Source organism: Dromaius novaehollandiae, chromosome 25 (genome assembly GCF_036370855.1).
Source record: "Dromaius novaehollandiae isolate bDroNov1 chromosome 25, bDroNov1.hap1, whole genome shotgun sequence".
In the NCBI taxonomy this organism is placed as follows: domain Eukaryota; kingdom Metazoa; phylum Chordata; class Aves; order Casuariiformes; family Dromaiidae; genus Dromaius; species Dromaius novaehollandiae.
In genome coordinates, this window is record NC_088122.1 from 5,130,350 (window position 1) to 5,152,696 (window position 22,347).

The 22,347-nt window shown below is 51.9% G+C and overlaps 1 protein-coding gene and 1 long non-coding RNA gene across 4 annotated transcripts in view; both read right to left on the minus strand.

The window, feature by feature from the left end:
• Positions 1-16,256, minus strand: part of REXO1 (RNA exonuclease 1 homolog) — a 43,215-nt gene extending 26,959 nt beyond the window's left edge. The window contains exons 1-2 of one of the 3 annotated variants that reach the window (XM_064497205.1): positions 15,864-16,256; positions 193-1,979 (exon numbers count right to left, since the gene is read on the minus strand). In XM_064497205.1, the coding sequence (XP_064353275.1) occupies positions 193-1,979; positions 15,864-16,059 (1,983 nt within the window). In that variant the 5' untranslated portion in view covers positions 16,060-16,256. Of the gene's footprint in view, positions 1-192; positions 1,980-7,944; positions 8,296-9,828; positions 9,968-15,863 lie in introns of those variants that run through there. The other 2 variants (XM_026111195.2, XM_064497206.1) reach the window with 2 other exon arrangements.
• A 4,603-nt stretch (positions 16,257-20,859) lies between these two features.
• Positions 20,860-21,783, minus strand: LOC112989831 (uncharacterized). The gene is made up of 2 exons (XR_003260919.2): positions 21,670-21,783; positions 20,860-21,136 (listed from the first exon to the last, which is right to left on the minus strand). It is a non-coding gene; the product is annotated as an uncharacterized LOC112989831 (long non-coding RNA).
• Positions 21,784-22,347: the final 564 nt, after the last annotated feature.

Sequence of the window (22,347 nt, forward strand, 5' to 3'; positions counted from 1 at the left end):
AACAGTAACTGACTTCTCTCCTGCCCCACTGCAGTACACACTCACTCGTGACACAGATGGGATTCTTCCAACATACCAAGTCGCCCTCTGTAGCCTTCTTCCACTATTTGAAATAAGCAATACGGCTAAACTAAACCAGGATCCTTTCAGCACTTAGCTTTGAGAGAAACAACCAAGCAGAACAAGCGTTACCTGTTTCTTCAGCCTTCCCTTGTCTTCGGTTTTCACATCTGTAGATTCATTAAAAATCCTGAGGCACTCTTCCATGGGATCTGACTCAAAGTCCAAGTCTTTCTCAAGTATGGAATAATCAATGTCATCAGATGTTGAGGAAGACGACGACGATGACTTTGACAACTTAGAGCGCTTCACACTCTTTGTCTCTTCATTTTCACTCTGAGAGTCCGAACGACAGCCATCACCATCCGAGTCCGAGCTTACATCAAGTAACGTGGACGGCAAAGGTCGGCTTTTGTCCTCATCATCCCCACTCTCATCTCCGAACAGGTCAACATGACTCAAACTCCGTTGCTTCCGACCCTTCTTTGGATCCCCTTTCTCTTTAGAACTGACCTTTTCTTTCTTTCGTTCCAGTGCTGGAGCTTTGGTCCCTTTGTCTTTGTTTTTATGACCAGAGGTTTCCTTACCGTTTTTCAAGTCTGATGTTTTTACTTTGGAGTCTTTCTTGCTGCTCCCCAGCTTCTCTGTGCTAGGGCCTTTGATGGCACCCTCATTCTTGCTTTTCCCTGAACTCCTGCTGGGGGACTTGGATTTTTCTTTCTTAAGCCCATCCAATTTTTCTGACTTTTGCTTTTCAGGTTTTTTTAAATTCCCATCAGTTTTGACTTTGCTACTTTTCTCTTTACAGTTTTTCTCCTCGTTTTTTGTTTTTACCTTTTCTTCTTTCTTGGGCATTTTGTCTTTTTCTGTACTTTTACTTTTCTCTTTCTTACCAGCCTCATTGAGGCTAGGCGTTTTACTAAGATCTGATTTCTTCTTTTTTGTTTTGTCTTTCGAGTCTTTGTTTTTATCTTCAATATCCTGGTCATTCTTGCCAGAACACAATTTTGCTGCTTTTGCATTCTTTTCTGATACATTTTTAGTAAGATTTTTCTGTGAACTTGGAACATCTTCCATGTCGTATTGCACTGTCATTTCTTTGATACCCTGGGAAGCAGAGTCTTCCAGTTTGGTGCTCTGCTCTTTGTTGGATAACCCATCGTTTGATTCACTTTCAGAACCAGCTTTTGATTGTGAACTAACAGAAGTCGGCTTATACTCCGCATCGGCCTCATCTTCAGAGGAGGAGAACCTGGCACACACTTCATAGTCATCCAGTTCTTCACATAGCTTCTTTGGTGAAGGAGAGTAACATTCCTCATAACTAGGCACCCGACTCCGTTTAGACCCCTTTGGCTCCTTTGTTGTGGCTTTGCTCAAGAGCCTGGCTGAGTAATTCGAAAGCGGGTCATATTCCAAGTCTGTAGAAGGCTTGGAGTCATCGATCACATATTTATTGTTAGTGACAGTGCAACTGTATTTTTTAGTCTGTGCTACAGCCTTGGGAACATATTCCAATGAGCTACCTTTAGATCGGGAAGTATCCAAAGTGTATTTATTTGACTGGCTAGCAGCAGCTAGAGGAGTAGGGTTGTAGTCCGGGTTATTATTTAAATTGTAGCTACCTGGATTATACTCTAAGGAGATAAAAGAATCAGTTTCTGTCACAGCAGCTGACACGGGTGTTTGGGAAATAAGTGAAGAGGCCTCTGAAGTGCCAAATTCCTTTGTCGTTTCTAGCAGCTCCTCATACTTTTTCTGCTCTCTCTCAACTTCATTTTTGACCGCCTCAATGGCCTTGTTGACCAACTCCAGCTCCAAAATGCCGGGTGTCATGTCTGTAATGTCAGCCAGGGCACCATTCTCCGCTTGCAGCGAGGGCCTCGGAAGATCTGGATTATAGGGATCATAGCCACGTTCTGTAAAGGAGAAAGAAAAGGAATTTACAACCAGTAATTTCGGTTAGATTTTCTTTGGAGTAAAATTTAAAAAACAAGTTTAAGGTCTACTCTCATCAAAACCCTATACTGAAAGACACTATAGAAAACCACGCTGTAGCCACAACAGAGTATACGTTTGATACGGAAAGTCACCAGTGATATTCTCTGGCTGGTGGCAGGTACATAGCTAGACTGGATTTCACAAACTATTCTCAGACCTTAAAAACTAGAGATCTATTGACAAAGTCCTTTTATTATTCATGAAAAAGCTCTATAAATGGAATATTCTTTGTGGCATTAAAGGATAATCACTGTATTAGGACTAAGAGGAACCAAGTATGTGTAGCATTATCTGCCTAATTCAACGGAGTGAGCAAAGTATAGAGGAGTATAAAAACTGTGGATTAGGTTCCCATTCGGTGCCAATGCCCAAAGCCCACTGGAAGACTCCAATATTCACATGAAGCTCAGTATGTCTTGTGGTAGCAGCAAGAAAACAAGCCTTACTTGGACGACAAACTGTTTGCTAATAAAAAAAACTACAGAGTACTCTAGAAAGGCAACACCACAACTCAACTGCATAGAACAAAACAATCAAGGCAGGAACATGAAACGCTCAGAACTCCAATCTGACATTTCCTTTTTCACACCGTTCCCTTTGGTGGCTGACCTTACGCAGATATTTACAGGACTATGAACAAAGGAATATCGGAGCACGCACACCCTCTCGGTAATCCCCACCAGGCCTGCAATGCCTCTGTTCCATTTGCTCTTTTACAGACGAGTAGAGAAGAATTGCCAAGAAGGAATTTACCCCGAGTGTTTTGATGTCTCTTGCAAATGTATTTATTGAAGTAGGAGTAAGTGCCCTTGCTTTCAAAGAAAAGGAAGAGAGCGAGACAGAACCCTTGCAAGCAGGGGCTCACAAAAGCTCAAACTCAGAAACCCCAGGCACAGTTTCATTAGTTCCCAACATCTTTGGAGCAACTTCCACTGTCTTCTCCTGCACGCTGCCTACTCACCCTTCTCTCCCCCCTTGCCACTGCCTCCTCGCTCCCCTGATTTTGCTGCTGGCTCTGCTTCCCGCCTGCAGCCTCCATCCCTTTCCACCACGGCAGGCAGGTTACTAAGCCTGACTAACCTTATTTCCCGGGCTCCATGCTTCATGGCTGATGCTGCAGCCCCTCACCAGAAAGGTGAGCTCATCAGCTGGGACCAGTGCTACACGCAGGGCATGTATTTCCACAGCAATTAGGTGATCAGCGCGACACTAAGGAGGGGTGTTAGAGGGGTATTAATGGAAGCTCTCACAGGAATTCCCAATTACCACCTGACTCAGGAATAAACTATGAGCTGTTTATCCACGTGTGTTTCTAAGAAATGAATAAAAGCTCTATATTGCAACGAGTCTCCTGAAACAATGACAGCAGTCATCCAGGAAAAGCTTGCAATTTTATACTGAAAGAAAGGCGTATTTTAGAAGAAAATAAAGAGAAAGGTTTGCTCACAAACATGAAACAGAGACAACCCCCACGGCAATAATCTCTGAAAAGCTAAAGCTGTCATCCCAGGCTGGTGCTTTCAAAGTGCTTCTGTTCTGGGTTGCGGCTGGCTGACCAACGCATGTGAAGATGCGTGGAACAAAATGCAGAAGAGGAGGCCCCCTCTAAAGCCCCAGAGGGCAAAGGACACGCTCTGGCCGTGCTGCAGGGCTCTTCTGACCACAGCTCCACAGCAGAGCTTTTGGGGAGTGATGGTCCACCCTATGCGACTAGTATGGACATGCTAAAGTAACTGATTTAAGGGATGGTTTGTATCTGGTGAATCAGTTAAAGCTCATCTTTTAAAGCTCATCTTGAAAAGAACATGGAAACTGTTGTCACTAGTACAAACGCTCTCCACTTTCTGCCACATTGCCCCAAACTCTCCCACCTATCTTTCCAACTCGTGGTGAAAAGGAAGGGCTGAAGTCATTCACGTGCATGTGCAGAGTGACAGGCATCCTGCTTTCAAAAGAACGGCGAGGAAAATAACTTCAGCTTGGAAGATTAGAATAAAGCCCTGGAGCAGCAATAGAGGAGCCCAGCAATAAAAATGATTCCATTTAACAAAGTATCAGAAGCTACAGATAAGTTACATGCTGCTTTTTGACTCTCAGTAGCTTTCAGTACTTGTTTTATCATAGTGTCTGGATGCTGACTATTCCAGAGGAACTTTTTGTCCTTTGCTAGAAGGAAAGCAATAAAACTGTCTTTCTAATATGAATATGTAGAAGAATGACACAATAAATGGAGAGAGAAAAGACAGGAAAAACCTCTCAGATCTAATAAGGATGAGAGAATTTCTCATAACAGACAGAAACAGTGTTCACAGGAGAGTCATTTCTACCATCCTCACAAGACTGTGAGCTTCTGGGGGTTTTTTAGGGTTTTGGGGGTGGGGGTTTGGGGTTGTTTGCTTGTTTTTTGGTTTTGAGGATCCATGAATGCTCAGCTCCCTTTGGTAGCAAGAAAAAAGCTCTCCAGCAGTTGGCAAAACTGGCCAAGCAGGAAGAATAACAGAGACTGGGTGAAAATAAAGGCACTAGTTTCACAAAACATTTCACCCCCTTGGGATTGCAAAGTCTTTTTTCCAAACCAATTAGATCCTGATTGAGCAGGGACTCCGGGCAAACACAGCATGATGTCACCAGCTTCCAAACAACAACCCGCGCTGTGCTCAGGAGCAGAAATGTGGGAAAGGGAAACAAGGTGGAATATTTCCAAAGCTTGCTCCTCCTCAGCTGTTCCAAAGTGCTTTACAACCAAAACACAGAGCACTTCCAAAACGCCAAACCAGAACTGGCAAACCAGAACGTCTCGGAGGATGACGGACACTGGACAGACTGACACCCAGAGACTACTTAGAAAAAGAAATCATGAAGAAACGCGGATAGAAGGGGAAAACCAAGAATTAAAGAAGACGCAAAGAGCTTCATCATCAAGACAAGTATAAATGAACATATTATGAAAATAATAACCATTAACCTAACAGCTGAAAATGAACTGTGAGCCCTCCACATACCCCATCTCCATCTCAACCCCCATCACCTCGTGAAACATCAACTCTACCACTACTGGAAATATCAGAGAAGCGATGGTCTACAGGAGTCAGCTACTACTTTCTAATTCAAGATGGGAACCTAAAGTTTGGCACAAGTGTAGTTAGAAGAGTGGAAAGCCTGGCAATTTGTTCAGAGATAAATACGAGGTGGCTAATAAACAGCTGTGAGAACGCAGAGTCTGGACCTAAACCCTTCTCAGAAAGAGATCAGTGAAACTAGACAAAGTGTCGCATTCATAGAGAGAAGCGAAACTATTTTAAATGCATCAGGTTATAAAGTAAAACATAACCTGAGCATTGGCTCCAGTGTCCTAACAAGAAAATGTGCACAGCAAAGTTGTTCTGTACGCAAACGAGAATAAACAATACCAGTGTAACTGCATCTATGCCAGAAACTGTACCAATGCAACTGCTAGCTTAGGAAAAAAAAAGTTCATAGCAATTACTGTTCTGATGCAAAAAGAACCAGATTTTCCACGCAAGTTGTCTGATTCTCTTCTGTTCACTTAAGGTATAAAACCAACCTGCACGTTTTCTTTCAACGGAATGACCAGCTGTAAAAACACATAATAAACCCGGAGAATGCCAGCAGGCTTGCGGTATCTCCATGAAAGTGCTCTTTTGTAGGTATGCAGGAGGCCTGATGGATTACCCAAGCGAAGCTGATCAAAGGATACATTTTCCATGAAAGACGCTTGTGTAAGTGGGCTCCACGATGCTAATTAGCACTGTTACCTTTGGCCACGATGCATTTGCAGAGAACGCAGTGCAAATACAAACAGAAGGGGATTTTATATATGGAAATCCGTGTGTGTGTGTGTGTATATTTATATTTTATACCTACACTCGGATCCCCAAAGTCAGAGAAATTAAATATGCTACCTGAAATCAGGCCACCTATTTAGATGCCTAATTAAACTCCTAGGAACCTGGGCCAGGAAAGGACCTCATGGGCGCCTGAGCCTAGTCGCACACAGGTAAGCACCGCGCACCTGCACACACAACTCGAAACAACTGGGATGCAAGATTCAAATCAGCCTTCAGCAGCTTTTGCATTTATTACTCTCCATTTCACACATTAATATGAAAACCTGCACTGTAAAGGAAGATTACCTCGAAATGAATTATGTTGTTTCTGCTGTTCTGATATACAAGATGCCTACAGTATTTCTGCTGAAGCAAAATGAGTAGATCAGAGGTATTAGTGAAATAATTCTTTTTGATGGATGCAAAATTGAGATTCCACCCTCTCCTTTGAGAATCACGAGATAATGAGATTTGAGATAACAACTCCTTATAGGACTGAACAAAACTGTGATCAGGAGACTCTTTAAAATGCAAACTATTTTAATAAATTAATGCATGTTAGAAATATAAAATAGCCCTCCTGAGACACAAAAAGGTGAAGCTAAACATGAACACTAAGAAAAATCAGTTATGAAGAATTTATATAGGACCTCAGGGAACAATATACTAAAACTAGAACTACTTTAGAAGATACCAGTATTGTCCAAAATGAATCCCGCTAACACCAGCTCTTCAGCAAAAAGGATATAGAAGTGTAAAACAAGCTTCTCCAGAAAACCCAGGGCTGAGTGTTTTTTTTTCCTCCTGGTTATAGTTATGTTGGTTTTGGAAAATTAGGCCTCAGTTCTAAGGTGGAGCTGCTTTATTAAAGAGCTTCCCTAAGCTAGAGGCTCTTTGCTGTACACTGGTCCTTCTAGTTTTTGCAACAGGAGGAGACAGTAAACACAGGCCGACACTGAATGAATAATAGGAGGCATTCAGTGCAAGGTCACCTGTTGGATGTTAAAACTTATTTTACAGTGAATCATTCTGCAGAAAAAGATTTCTTTTTTTCAAGCACCCCAATAGAGCACATACTTGAGAAGCTTTATAAACACAAGAGCCCTGATGTGTGACCAATATGAGTCTTTTTAAACCTGCAGATTTTGGAAGAAGAGACAAGCTTTTGCGTGCAAGTAGGACAAGGATGATAGCTGTCTCGCTTCCACATCTAACACTAGCCAGAGTTGCTTAGCAGCAGCAGCTGCTGCTAAAGAAAAGGGAGACAAAAATTAGAAACTTTCAAATGCGTGACAACTCAAGTCTCAAAACGGAAAGGTTTGCTGGCCAAACTGCAGAAAAGCCAGCAAAAATATGCCAAAAGATGGCAAATATATTCAGGACTTTCTGCCGTTGAAGTCGCCCATTTTCCTGAGTCACTGGAGCTGGCAACAAAAGGTGCATTCAACAGGGGGGAAATATGGGGAAGGTGAAAGCTGTTGGGAGACCTCTTTGGGAAAAAAAGCCCCTTTTTTTTGTTTAACATAGTCAGAACAGCTCTGTTAGCTTAACAGCTTGCCTGTGTTTACAGTGCCAGTACTCAGCAAACGGGCAGCCTTTGCGATTACAGAAAAATTATCGCCATTGGAAATTTATTTTAAGCTTTTCATTTAATACTTCACAGAAGAGACAGTAGATTCTCAAGGACAAAATGTTTCAAAAAGGCCTTAGCAGCTCGCTGAATTTTGCTATTTTTCATTATTAAACAGTGCAAAAGAAACGGCAGTTTGGGGCTCAGATCTCATTTGTGAGTACCCAGGGCAAATTTCTAACAATTTAACAATAACATCCAACCACTTAAAAACAACAAACACAGATTTAAAACAGTACATTTCAACCAATTACCCAGCATAAATGAGTTAGGAGGGCATGCAAGAGGAGCTAACAGAAACGTTTCTTCCACTTTAAATATAGGCATAAGCCTAATGATTTCGTGCTCCTCCTTGCTAAATACTAAATTTAATTATTAAAATTAAGTAATAAAGGTACAGGTGACCTTGTGCTATACAGCATAAGGGCAGCAGGGTTTACAGGGAGAGGTATTTCAGCTGGTCTGATGACAGATGAGCTCCACTTCACTCCTTGCAGCTGTTACTTCTTCAGGGGTATTTGATGCCCCAGCATCAAAGCACACTATGAGCCAACACGGTCATTTCTTTAGTGGAAAAAAAGGAAGCAAATAAGAGAAAAGAAAGGCTTATATTAGCAAGGCCGAGAAAAAGTCTGAGCAGTCATCCATCCCGCCGTGATATTTTTAAACCCGCTGTGACAAAGCCTGCTTAAACCAAGGGTTTCACCAGATGCCGTCAGCCAACGCAAGGGTATGGTTTCACCAGGTGCCGTCAGCCAACGCAAGGGTATGGTTTCACCAGGTGCCGTCAGCCAACGCAAGGGTATGGTTTCACCAGGTGCCGTCAGCCAACGCAAGGGTATGGTTTCACCAGGTGCCGTCAGCCAACGCAAGGGTATGGTTTCACCAGGTGCTGTCAGCCAGCGACACAGCTCGCTGCCACTGAAAAACCATCTCGGGGAGTTCGACCGGTCCAGCAGCAGGTCCGAGGAGCACCACATCCCGCGGACAGAGGATGGACCATGCCCAGGGACACCAGGGGCCAGGCACCGTCCTCCCTCTCGGCTCAGCACCCGAGGGTGCCAACACGCCGCGGCCAGAGAGGAGCTGCGCGCCGGCCCAAGGTGGTTCAATCCACCTTGGAAAGGAGAGAAAGGAAAGGTTGGTAGCCAAAATACCACGATTGGTGGCCAGGCTGCCACCCTTATCCCACGGCCTGGCATCGCACCCAGGCTAGGAAGCGTCTCACCATTTTAAAACTAATGACACATGAATCTGGATATTCAGTGTTTGCGTTCTTTGGAGATCTTTCCATTCCCTCCCTCATTTTAAAGATATTCCTCAATCAACAAGAAAAGCTGAAATTATGTTTGGAAAAAAAATAACTGAGACTTATTCTTTCTATTTCCAGGAAAAAGACTGGAAAACATTTCCACATCTCTTGCACGGTTAAAAAAAAAAAAAAAAAAAAAAAAAAAAAAAAAAAAAAAAGGATCTATTTCAAAACTTAATGAGTAGAGTAAGTATTTTCAAAGACAACAAAAGAAAAAGGAAATACTGCAAAGGTATTCTGGTGTCGTCTTTTCTCCCGATTTAACTCTGCCTTGAAAACTTAATTTTACCAGCACGGCCGCAAGGCTTAACTCTGCTCCCAACCCCCCGTCTCTTAAACTCGCAGCCTTTCTCTGGCTCGCTCAAGATAACTTATCTTCTCAGCACCTGTCCTATTTCTATAGCTATTTACAGTATTTCAAAACGTTCCCATAAAAAAAAACAGTATTCCAATAAAGTCACAAACAGACACTTTGAAAAACAACATAAAAAAATAAACAAAAGCCCCTTTCAAGCTATATCACATTTTAAAACTTCAGGTGAGACCTACGAAGGACTAAAACCCAAACTTAAACTGGTTTTAAAACCTGTCTGGCTTTAGTTAATTCAAAAGCCCGTACGGGAACTTTGCAGCTCTTTTACAACTCAGACACCTGCGGCTTCGCGGACGCTTTTAACCAGCTAACCCAACTCCCCGGATTTCAGCACAGATCCTCGCTTGAATAAAAAGACCAGATCACACAAAGAAATAAAAATCCTTATGGAGCTAACCCGTCCCGAGGGCAGCTGAGGTTTTGTGGAGTCCATATATTTTAGACCCGGATTTCAACCCAAGGACGCAAGTCTCGCATTAAATGAGCGGTGAACATGTGGAAGCCTGTCCAGAGACGGCATTTCTCTCAAAACTACTCCTTCACGTACCACAACCTACACGACACCGGCTAGCTCCGCGGTAAGTCGAAAACTTCAACGAATTACCTGAGCTCCCTGGGGTTAATAAATATTGCAGATATTTGTTCATGCTGTACGCGAGGCTTTTAATATCTGCCCGGCGCAGCTAGGACGCTCCGGCGAAGGCGCATGGCACAGCACCGCCGACCATGTGCTGACACAGCACTTCCCGGGCTGCAGAGATAATTAGGGCAGGACTTACCAGCCCCAAGTCCCCGCCTTCACCCTCATTTACTCCAAAGTCAGATTGGTTCTTACTTCAGGTTCTGCAGGGGATTTTTGACTGTTTTTTTTTCCCTTTCCTACTTCTGTTGCTATCATCTTGCTTTTTTTTTTTTTTTAATCTTTCGGGGGTTTTTTCTTGCTGCACACATTGCATTTTGCTCGATTCCAGCCATGCAAATCGGCAAGCGCAGCGGTTTCTCAAACGGCGACCCGCGGGGCTGCACGGGGCCGTCCCCCGATCCCATGGGGCCACCCCACACTCAGGACACCGTCGGGCCCGTTCAGCCCGCAGCGGGGAAGGAGGGGACGTGGCCCTGCTAGTTGGGGCACGCCTGGCCGCAGCCAGCGCCGTCGCCTCCCCGGTATTACGTGAGCCGACACACCGCGTCCGAGCCGCCTCACCCGCGGGACAGGCCCATCTGCTCCGCGGCAGCCCGAGGAAAGCGGCTTGGGAAACGTCGGACTCGTGAATTTTGCCTTCCGCTCCTCAAGCGCTAACACACCACCGCAGCGTTCAACTCGGAGCAAAATCAGAGGAAGCGTTTAAACGTCAGGCAAGATCATTCCACGCTGGAAAGAGATGTTTCTTGTTAAGAGCACGGAAAAAGACTCCCTGCAGTGGTGGAAGTGAGCGCTGGAGCCCTGCAAACAGCGGCACCTCCGGGACCAGAGGAGGTTGCTGCACCTTTAGCACTCAAAATCCTCCCAGCAGAAGTCGAACGAGCAAGATTTGCCCCCTCTCCCAAATGTGCTGCTTTGCCACACACCTGCGGCTTCAGAGATAAAGAGCTGAATGCGAACTCGCAGCCAAGGAGCCAGCACGGAGCAGCCGCTCAGGCCCCCTGCAACCACACTACCACTTGCAGAAAGAGCAGAAGTGAGAAGCCCTCTGCCCTGGGAGCCCCCACGGGAATCCGGGCACGGAAAACTGCACCTGCGCAAGCGGAGTTAACCCGCTACAACTGATAATTTCAATAACTGACAGCAAAGCTCTGACCGCTGGAAGGCCAGAGGATTACAGGTTACAGGGATTTAAACAAAAAGATACGGCCCGACTTCACAGTCAAGTGGGCTTTCTATTTCCAAACTCACCGTTAAAATAACTACCCACAAGCAGCATTTTGCTAATCGCTGTCCTAAACACTACGGGGGAAAAAAAGCAGTCTTAGCAATGCCTCCCACACAGGCACTTTATTGACTGGAGCCTCCATCACTGAGCTACCTAATTTCTTCTTTCAGTGAGGAAATACAGAAGACGGTTCATAAGTTTCCATTTCTGCTCATTCTGTTTCCCTGCAGCAAGTAAAATAATAAAAGCTCTTCCCTACAAGAAGCTGATCTTGCACTACATCAACTACAGGAAGGAAAACACCTTCGTTAAAGATGTTTCTCATCCTTTCCACGCACGGTGTGAACCTGCACTGCAATAAAAGTAATACGAAGACGATTCCAGACAACACAAAAATCGCTCGCGCGAGACACTGCCGAATTTTAACATGCAGCCCAGCAGCAACGTGCTATAAAAGGAACCTGACAGATGTAGAAGACAGCCCTGATCCTACAGACAGCAACGCACGGGCTGAGGATGATTAAAGCTGCGGTTTAACATTTAAGGATTCACTTCAGGTTTTATCAAATATCCCTGCGCGCGGCATTTGACTCACGAGTCACAGCCGTCCTGCGCGGTGGCTTTTCGGCCGAGGGCTTTGTGGGAGAGGGAGACGAAGCATTTTGCTGAGCACCGACTGCACCGGCGACAGAATCGATGCAAAGTTAAAGCCGGGGAGATAAGCCCAAGGTCTTCTCTACACCTGACCTGGGCAAACAGGAGCTAAATGGTATTACAACGGCTTATTCACGGGCTGGATAGCATAAATCACAGAGAGGTGAAAAGACTACTCACTAGCTGGAAGGTACCCTTCAAACATACAGTCTAGATGTGACTGCCGAGGCTTTGCAGATCCAACTATAACACCCACATAGCAAGAAAACCTCTCCACAGGCTTTGGACCATACGAGAAACCTGCTGAATACTTGTCCATCTGCACAGTTTGGGGATAACTATTTCGAAGCAGGGTGCAGACAGGCCTGCTCTTCCCGTCGCACACTGATGGCGGGATTAGAGCAAGCAAGGACGGACTCACACCTCCAGCCCTGGATGCAGCTTTCTGCTCCGGCTTTAGAAAACATCCATCTCTTAAGCACACCCTGATGCCACTATCAGAAAAAGAAAAACAAAACAAAACAAACAAACAAACACCCTAAGAGCTAGGTTTCCTTAAGATACTAATGAAGAGATGTATTATGCTTCTTTTATGTCTTTCAGTGTACTCAGGACCTAGATGGGGGGGGGGGGGGACCTATTTGGCTCCTCCACAGCTCTTGAAGAGCCGCTTTTAGGATTGCAGGCAGTTCTTCCCTCTTACTTACGCTGCGCGCTTTTAAAAGCACTTCACACACATTCAATAATCTTTTTATCCTGCTCTGAAGCAGGTGGATTTTAGTCATTTTGTAGATGGAAAAGGCACTTTAGCCAAGTCAGGATTACAACCCCCCGAGCCTGCACACACTCCCGCCCCGCTTCGCGGCCCACCTTGCCTCGGAAACACCACGCGGGTGCTCGCCGTCGCCCCAGCGCCTCGCTCAGCTTTCAGCCAGCACTGAAGTGCTGCAGACCTCCAGGTAGCCTCACTCTCCTCCCACACAGGCAAATAGTTTCAGTAAATACACTGGAACAGTTTCCCACACGAGGGGCTCATACGCTTCAGGACGCAGTTCAGATGTGCCCTATGGACCAGCCACGCTATGCCAGTTCCTTCCTCGCCGGGCAAGTTTGCATTTACAGAGCTGCTTTCAGGGGGGAAGAAAAGGGCTCGCCTGCCACACGCAAGCAGCAGCGGAAGGGGGAATTTCAGCCCTCCTGCTAGAGACGATCCCCCAACAGGCACACGGCCGATTCACCATTACCCCGCAGCGGCTGGGGCCACAGAGAGCACTGGATATGAAATAAGGATCGTCTATATTAGACATCTGAACACCGTGCTCCCCACCGAGTCCACAATGGAGATGGAGGCTAGGAGACGGAGAACTTACTACTTCTACCACCACTTCTTCTCCGCTCCTCTCCATCTGGCATGCATCCATGGCCTCCCCCGCCAAAGCCTGGCGAGGAAGTTTGACCCCCGTTTCCAGAAGCTGCTGAGCAGCTGCGGCATGCAAGTTGGACTCTTTCTGATCAGCAGCTAAAGACCTACTAAACTGCTAGGCCCAAACTGATCCTCAAAGTCAACAGCAGCCTCAAATCAATATGCTTAACAGCCTGCTTCTCCAGACGTTAACCTTTTCTCTAGGCACTCTCCCAGAAAGCACAGATCTGCACTGTAGCTCTTGTCGTAGGTCCCCATCTGCCTTGCAAAAACCTTAAGTTTCTAAAGTTTATTTATTGAGTAAAAATAATTAAATAGGTTCAAAATGCCCAAGTGCACTTTTACAAGGCCACTTTAAAAGAAAGGACAGGCAGCTTTGCTCACAGGGAGCAACTTCTGCTGGAATGAGAGCCTGCCTTCAAGAAGATGGTTGCCTGCTTGCTAGCTAAACTACTACACCCTCTAGTGTATAACTTAAATATATCTTTCCAGGCTAGATGAGCTTCAGGCAGACAGAGGAAAAGGCAGGATCACTTAATCCGGACCTATCAGATGAAGCTAAGCCATAGCACTGCTTAAAAATGACAGCAAAAGTGTATTTTGTTCCTGCAGACATCAGACGCTTTACATAATGCTCCCCAAGGCCCTTCGAGAAGGCAGTGGTTTGCAGCAGATTCATAACTCGTATTTCTCAATCCAAATCAACACAGAAAAAATGGCTGAAGTCCAACGCTATGCTGAGACAGGATTTAGAGATCCTCGGTTATGACAGCCAGGCTTTGTATGACATGCCAAGAGCTTGGGAAAGAGGGCAGGAGCCTGCGCCGAGACTCCTAAGGGGGAGTCGGAGGCAACAGGCACAAAGTTAAGGCTAAGAAGCCTCCTTATTTAGGTTCTCAAGCAAATGATGGACATCTGGCCTAAGAAAACAAGGCCTGCACTATAGCTTTTAATTTTTCAAAAGCCAAAGCTTCTCTGAAAGCCATAATACAATAAATAAACCGCTCTCACTCCCCAGAACACAGACTTCATCTCCCGGGTCACTAACACATCAAAATCAGGCCTAAGACAACCAGGACTGGGATTTCTTCCATCACATACAACTGTCATTCATACTCAACTCTTACATTTATGCCTTTTGAGCCAGTATTAGAAGCTTCGCAAACTTTTCAGGTGCACTGTGAGGTTTTACTAAAGATCTAGTTTCGCTTCCCCATTTTGTAAGCAAAACCTGAAGTCATTCAAAAACCAAACTCAGCATCAGCTTTTATTTAGTACAGCGGCATCTGTTCTAGGGGGCTGATCAAAATGAGCAAGTCTAGTTCCAAAACTGACACTTTGCAGATATTAAAAGATAAACTGGAATCACACACTGAAAGATAATTGTAATACCAAGCCTCCACAGTGACAGTCATCCTAAAGGCTTCTACAGAGCTTTTCAAATTCAAAAGATCATTGAAAGGGATAAAGATTTTAATTTATTAAGCATGGTGTTTGTCTGTGAAATCCTTGTGCGTGCTTTTTTTTTTTGTTTGTTTGTTATTTTAAAGTTATATCAATTTCATGGTAAATTGACATGGTAACCAGGGGACCCAAAGAATTATTAGCCTTCCAAATTTGTGAATAACCCAATATTAAGCAAGCACAGAAAAGACATCACAAAGTGTGTTTTATTTCGGCAACGTCAGAGTATGGCTGTTAGAGAACACACGCACTAGCAAATATACTGTATTTAGCTAATACAGCTTTAACAGAAAGAAAGAAAGCAGCTTTTCTTTTTTCTGGGAAGAAAGAAGGTTTTCTCTGTGAATAAAATGAACAGATCAGCAAGTAACGGCTGTAAGCAAAATGCCCAAGTCTCGCTGGCAGAACAGGGCAGAACAATGGCTCACAATCTCCTCTTGCAGCCAAGTCCCATTTGACAAACCTGGCAGCGCTCCACGCCTTACTGAAGTCCCCTGCTGGGAGCAGGCCTGGCTCATCGCAGGCCCCGCATGACACCCCACCAGTCTGGTCTGCCCTGCAGACTGGGAACCCCTGGACTGGGTAGTTTAATACATCACCTCCAGTTCTCAAAACCTGCAAAACTCCTGCAGGGTTGTGACTGCATGGTAACTATTAGAGGAGGGGAGGAAGACGGCCGTGATACCTCCCTGCCGGGTAGCCAGGTGTATCTGGCCGGACAAAACCGGAGATGCGAAGGGAGCGGCTCCTCTCCAGCCTCGCTGTCCCCAGGCAATCCGGTGCCTTGGAGAGCTGCTCCCTGCCGCCTGGTCCCAGATGGCGGCACCGGGAACCCACCAAGGGTGATGACCAGGGGACACCCACACCGCGCCCAGCCGGAGGGGCCGAGGGCACCTTCTGGACGCCCCTCGCCCAGCAGCAGGAGGTGACCGGCGAGCACCCAGCACAGGGCGGGGGGGGGGGGGTGCAGACGCAGGTGCTTTTGGGGCGAAGGGGACCCACCTGCCCCGGCCGCACGGGGCACATCCCGCCCCGGGGGACACACCGCAGCCCCGGGAGGAGGCGAGGACACAGCGGGGGGGGACATGGGGGCACCGGAGGGAGACGCCCAGGCTCGGAGGGGGCAGGCAGGGGACGGGGACGGCAGGGGAAGGGGCAGAGGCCGGGCACGGCCGAGCCGCGGGGCGGGGGGAGACGAGGCCGCCCAGCCGGGGGCGGGGGCCGTACCTGCGCCGTGGCCGAGCACCACCGCCGCGCCGGGGCCGCCGGGGGCTCCGCACCGCGCCGCCGCCGCCGCCGCCACCGGGGGGTGCCGGAAGTGGCAGTAGGGCCGGCGGCAGGGCGGGCCGCCGCCCGGCCCCGGCCCCCCGGCGCTGAGGAAGGGGCAGTCGATGCCGCGGAAGTAGCCGCTGGATCTCAGCATCCCGCCGGCTGCGGGGCGGGGGCGGGGCGGGCAGCGGCGGCGGGAAGGAGGCGGCGGCGGCTCCGGGCGCTCCCCGCCTCACACCGCCAGCGCCGGCCCCGCCGCCATCTTGCGCGAGCCAGGCCCCGGCGGCGAGGCCCCCGCGAAGCCGCTGCCCGCACAGGGCTGCCCGCGCCGCGCCTGAGTGGAGCACGGGGCGGGGCCGAGGGGGCGGGGCGAGGCGGAGGGGGCGGGGCGAGGCGGAGGGGGCGGGGGCGATGGGGAAAATGGCCGCCAGGGAGGCTGCAAGTGGCTGTGTGTGTGTTTGGGGGCTCCCTAGGTCTCTGTGGTGGCCCCGTCTGCGCCCCCCACATCCCTCCGCCCCCCTCCTGGCCCACATGTGGCATCTCCCGGGGGGCAAAGCCCCCCCATGTGCTGGGAAAGACAAATAACCCCCCTCTTGCCCTGGCAGGACTTGGCTGCGTTTCCACGCTGCTCCTTCCCACCATGAGGGGAACCAGTTCATTCCCAGCGTTTGCTCCCTGCTGGAAACAGCCCCAAATTCACCCCATTTGGGGCGTTGCACTGGCCCGGCCCCCCCGCCGGAGCAGCAGAGCAATGGGCCTGCGGGAGCTGCCACTGCCCTCGAGGGAAGGTACAGGCCCTGCTGCCACCATCGCCCAAACGCACTCCCCACGCCGGGCCGCGCCGCCCTCCTCGCCACCCCGGCAGAGCCCCATCTCTCCCGCTGCTTCGGGGGAGGTGGCCCTGGGCCCTTTGTCCCCCGCTGGTGCGGGATGGACTCATCCCCCCTCGTCCCGCTGCCAGGATCAGAGCGGTTGGGTCTCCCTCATCCCACTGCAGGAGATGAGGCCGTTTTGGGACGACAGCTCGAGACTCAGCCCTCCCAGGAGAAATCCCAGCAAGTGCTGCCAGGAGCCCCAGCCCACAGACAAGGAACGGATCAGGGAAAGCGTCACCCCATGTGGAAGCAAAGCTCAGACAGGAGGGTGGGAAGCCCCAGGGGATGCAGGGAGCCGGCTGGGTGGCAGAGAGAAAGGAGCAGGACTGGTAGGAGGACGAATCCTTGGCCCCAGGGAAGGATAAGAGAGAGATCACAAAATCATGCTCCATAGTCTCTTTAAAAACAAAACAACGCCTTTATTTTTAAAAACAGGGCACTGGCAACGATCCCGGCTCCTCCCTATCCGTCATTCGCCCCACAGCGGCCCAGTACAGCGAGGCCAGGAACGGAGGATGTGGGGAGAGGAACCCTTCCCTGTGCCCCCAAGATGGTGGGAGCCGGAGGACGCAGCTGCAACCTTCCCTCCCTCGATGCAGCCCATCTGCCCTGCAGCTCCGGGCACAGGCTTCCCTGCGTCAGCTCAGGACGAGCCTCCTGTTACACCCTCCTCCATGCAAAGCATTGCGGCAGCCTCATCCTCGACGCCTCTCTGCCCGGCCACATCCGAGCACTCGAGCTCCTGAGCCCGGCCAGCGGGACCTGGGAATGCTGCAAGCCGCAGTTTCTCGTGCCTGGCCAAAATATTGAGCAGGACAAGCCGGAGGCCAATGCCGTGGCGCTCCGTGAGGTTTGGGGGCGAGCAGTTGCTAGCCCAGGACATCTGAATAATCGCTAGAAAGCATTACTGAAGCTCCTTCCTGCAGACGGGAGCGAGTTAGCAAAACGCCATCCAACCGCTGCCTCGGCCGAGAGGGCACGCGCGCATCGCCACACACCTCGTTCCCTCCCAAACTCTTTAAATATGGTCAAAACCACAGCAAATTAGGATCTTTATGAAAGATTCAACACAGACATTTTGTTTAGAAATCATTTTGTGACACCAAAACCTGGTTATCACTGGCAGCGAGCAAATCTTTCCAATAAAGGTCATCATCCCCCCCCACAGCTGCTTCTGGGGTGCAGATCTGTCAGGAAAAGGCCACACAAACTCATCACATGGCAGAAGGCTTTTCTCAGCACCAAGCAGAGGCTGAGTTGCCCCGAGCCTCCGCCTGCTCCGGAGCGGGACAGCAGGGGTGGTTTCAAAGACAAACGCAACTGTATTTTTCTTTAGAACAGCTTTTAAAACCGGGCAGATGAAAACAGTGGGAGATAAGAGGGCCGATCGACAGCTCTCCCCCCGGCAAAAACACCCCACAGACACGAGGTGCTCTGCGAGGTACCCGGGACCACGCATGCCAAGCATCCCTGGGCACGCTCCTGCCAGGCAGCTCCCCGCCTCCCGAGAGCACTAGAAAAGCGAGCTAATTCTTTCCATAGAAAGCATTTTTATTTTTACTGCATAAATAAATCTATTTTATATAACTTTAGCTCTAATAGAGAAGACTCTACAAAAATATCACCCCCCGCCCCGAAGAATGTTATTTCCTTCCCTTATAATTATGCCAGCTTGCAAGTCAAATAAACTTGGGGGGGGGGAATAAAATGTAATAAAATAAACCAGTCATTTCTATCCAGACTTGAAGGAACCCACATGGAAAAACTGCCTGAAATCAATGCAAGGCTGATCTCAGCGATGCTTTTGCTCGCTCGTGTGGGAAGCAAAACCCCCCTGCACCAAGTCGCTCGTCCACCCACGGGTAGCTTACAGGGACTTTCCCCCTGCCACAGGTGCCCCAAGAGCCTCCCAGCAGTGCTTGCAGCCCCATCGGGGTCCAATGGGCAAAATCCAGGTGAGAAGGACTGGCTGGAGCAACAGGATCCAACGCACACGATGGAAAACCCGCCCGGTCCCTCTGCGAGCATCCTGGATACGCCCCGAGGCCACACGTTCCCTGACGTGGCTGCAGCTCCCGGGGACAGAGCTAAACCACGTCCCCCAGAGCCCAATCCAAGGGTGCCCAACGTCACCCAAGATGGGTCCCCGCAGGCAGCAACTCAGGTCCCTGCAGACCCAGGGCACGGAGCTAAAGCAGCCCCGGAGCAGTGCCCAGACCCCCCCAAAGCCTCCAGCGGGGCCCCACGGGTCAGGCCCGGGCTGCGGTTTAACCTTGGCCCCCGGCAGCAGAGTCCGGACCGGGGAAGGGAAACCGTCCCCTTCCTCCAGGGCAGCCGCGAGGGTTTAACGCTGGGGGACGGGGAGATCTGGGGGCAGCACAGCCCGGAGCGGGGCAGCTCGAGCAGGCGCCGGGCTCAGTTCCCGCGGGAGCGGCAGCAGTTCAGCCCTCCTGTGCCTGGGGGATGAGGCAAGCGGGGCGGGAGAGCCCCGAGCTCGGCCAGCTCCTACGCCCAGGCCGCAGCAGCGTCCAGCAGCTTGGGCTCAGCTTGAGCCGGCAAGAAACTGGAGGGAGAGTCGGGAGGTTGTTTTAAGCTGTAGCTGAGTTTGGCAGGAGCTGGCTGGAGACCCCCCTTCGCGCAGGTGCTGCATCCACGGGCAAGACCCCCCGGCTCGAAGCAGAGAGGAGGGAAATAAAAAAATAAGGGAGGAAAAAGGTGAAGTGTCATCCACATAAATATATATTTATGCTGGAGCTCGAGCCAGGCGTCTTCGCTGGAAGGGGTTTGGTATCGCAGAGCGGTCCTCGGCCCCCCACGCCCGGCTTCCCGGGGGGGAGACATCTCGCGGGTCACCTCCTCCCTCCACTTCAGCCCAGTGGGTTCCCGAAGCGCCGGGCAGGATCGCGCCCTGTCACTGGGGACGGTGACACCCCGCAGCGAGCGAGGGACGGGGCTCAGGGCCCCTCTGCGAGCCGGGTGTGCTGGCGCCTTGCTGCAGCCAGGCCGGGCGCTGGGACCCCCCCGCACCCCCCGGCCTTTCTCCAGCAGCTTCAGCCTCTCGGCTGGTCCGGAGGGAGGGAGGGCGGCGAGGCCAGAGCCCCCCTTGACCCGATCCATCGAGCAAAGCCGCCGTGGCCAGCCCGGGTCACGGCCCCCCGGACGCTGCTCCGGGGCTCGGCGCTGCATGTCCGCGCGGGCGGAGCGGCCAGGAGCGCACCCGGACCGGGGTCGCGGCAGAGAAACTCCCGCGTCTCTCCGCACCGGGGTATCGCCAGCTGCCCGGCCCGGCCCGGGCAGGACACACACCGGTGCCCGCTGCATCGCCTCTCCCGGGAAAGGGGGCCCGGTGTCCCGGCAGCCTCATCCGAGCGCGTCCGCGGGTGCCAGGACTCACCGTGAACTTTGCGGCAGCCGGCGAAGGGGCAGCGGGGGCGCTTGGCGGGCGCGGACAGCCCGGGGCCGCCGCCGCCGCCGCCGCCGCCGCCGCCGCCGCCGCCGCCGCCGCCGCCGCCGCCGCCGCCGCCGCCGCCCGCGGCTGCGCCCCGCCCCGCCCCGCCGCGCCGAATGAAACGGGCCCGCGCGACCACGCCCACGCCTCGGCCACGCCCCTCCCGCGTCGGCCACGCCCCCTCCCCTTAGGCCACGCCCCTCCAGCTATCTCTCCGCCCTGTCTCGGCCCCGCCCCCTGCCGCGGCCCCGCCCCCTGCCGCGGCCGGGAGGGCTCGGTGCGCTCCCGCGGCCGCCCCCCGCCCCCGCCCCGGCCCCGCCGCGGCTCTCCCGGCCCCGGCCCGGCGGCTCGGGGCTCCCGCGGGCCTCGCCGCCCCCGAGGAGGCCCCGGGGCCCCGGTTCGGCCCCTGGTGCAGTGGGGGACACTGAGGCCCGGAGGGTCAAAGTGACGCACCCGACAGCCCAATTGCTCCGCTTTTGCCCCCGGGATCATTTTCCCCGTTAAACCCTCAACCGCTTAACGACGCCCGTTTCCCACCCCGATAATCCCCTTTGCAGCAGCAGGGTGAATTTTATGAAGTTTTTCCAGCCGAAAACATCCCCCCCCCCGAAAAAAATCAGCCTACTAATACTTCGGTTCCTCCGACAGCTTCTCGCCCTGCAAATTACCACGAGTCACTAATTGCACCCCCAGCCCAGCTCCAGCCCCCCGCTCGTCCCGACGCCGCGTTGGGGGGCCGCGTCCTCGCCGCGGGGCTGGCCCGGCCGTGGGCTTCCCTTCGCCGTCCCAGCCTCCAGGCATCGCTCAGGCATAGGATGACAAAGGGAAGCTCACAGGGGACGGGGCTCGGCGCCGACGGGGGCTTCGCTCCTCAAATCCGGCCCCCGGAGCGAATCCCGGAGCGAATCCTGCGGATGGAGGGGAGAAATGAGGCAGGAGGGGAGAAAAGGGGGGGTTGCATCGCGTGGGGGGATGCAGGGGTGCAAGCGGGGGATGCACGTGTGGCCCGGGGGGGTTATAAATCAATGTGTGTTTGTGTGTGTGCAAACAGGAGGGGAGGAGTACAGCAGTGAAAAGGCAGCGGGGCAGCTGCACACGTGGGTGTGCGCATTTGTGTGCGGTTGCACATGCACGTGGGAGCACACGGGTGCAAATCCGTGCGGATCCGCGTCTGCACCTCGTTGCGTGTGCATACACGTGTGTGCGCACACCTGCACAGCCGCGCGAGGGTGTGCATGCACGGCCGTGTGTGTGCACACGCGTGTGCGCTGCGGGGCTCTGAGGGTGCCCAATTCGCCGCCGCGGGACAGGGCGCCCGGGGCCCGGTGCATCGTGGCTGCCAGGGGACCCCGGGGGCAGCTGGGGACCCCGAAACACCCGGCTGCTCCGCCAGCGCCACCGCCCAGACCCAGCCCCGGCCCCCGGGCGCTGCCTTACTCACCTGGTGGGGCAGAGCTGGGCGATGCTGGCAGCGGATCCTCTCCTCTTCCTTTCCTTCTTCCTTCCCTCCATCCTGGGTGAGCGCGGTGCAGAGCCCATCACCGCGGCGTCGTGCCTCCAGCTCCCTCCCCTCTCCCCTGGGCTAGGCTCCTTCCCCTCGCCCTTTTATACCGTCTTTGTTCATATGATGAGCACGTGAAAACCAGAGCAGAGCTTGGAAAAAAGCTCCTTAAGGCGCTTTAATTCAGTTTCCTGCGTCCCATGACTGAGCTCGGCCTGTGAACGGGGTCTCATGACTGCGGCACGCAGGCCCCGGCCATCAAAAGGCTCATTTATGCCCCTCGCTAACCCAAAAGCGAGTTAAACCCCTCCTGGCCAGGCCCTCGGTCAGCCCCGGCCCCCAGCGATGCTCCCGGACGGCCTGCGGGGCACCGGCACGAGCCGGGTCCCTCTCCGAGCCCGGCTGCATCGCCCCAGCGCCGTGAGCTGGGGAGCCCGCTGCTCCGCTCCCCCGTCATCCAATGCCACCCAGCGCGGCCCGGTTCCTTCCCTGGCTCCTCCTGACTCTCCCGAACCACGGCACCAGGTGCCGGCAGCTCCTGTCCCCAGGGCCACGCTGCGCCGGGGACCCCGGGCTGGGCCGGCTAGCGCTTTTGGGGGATCCCGCAGCTCATACGCA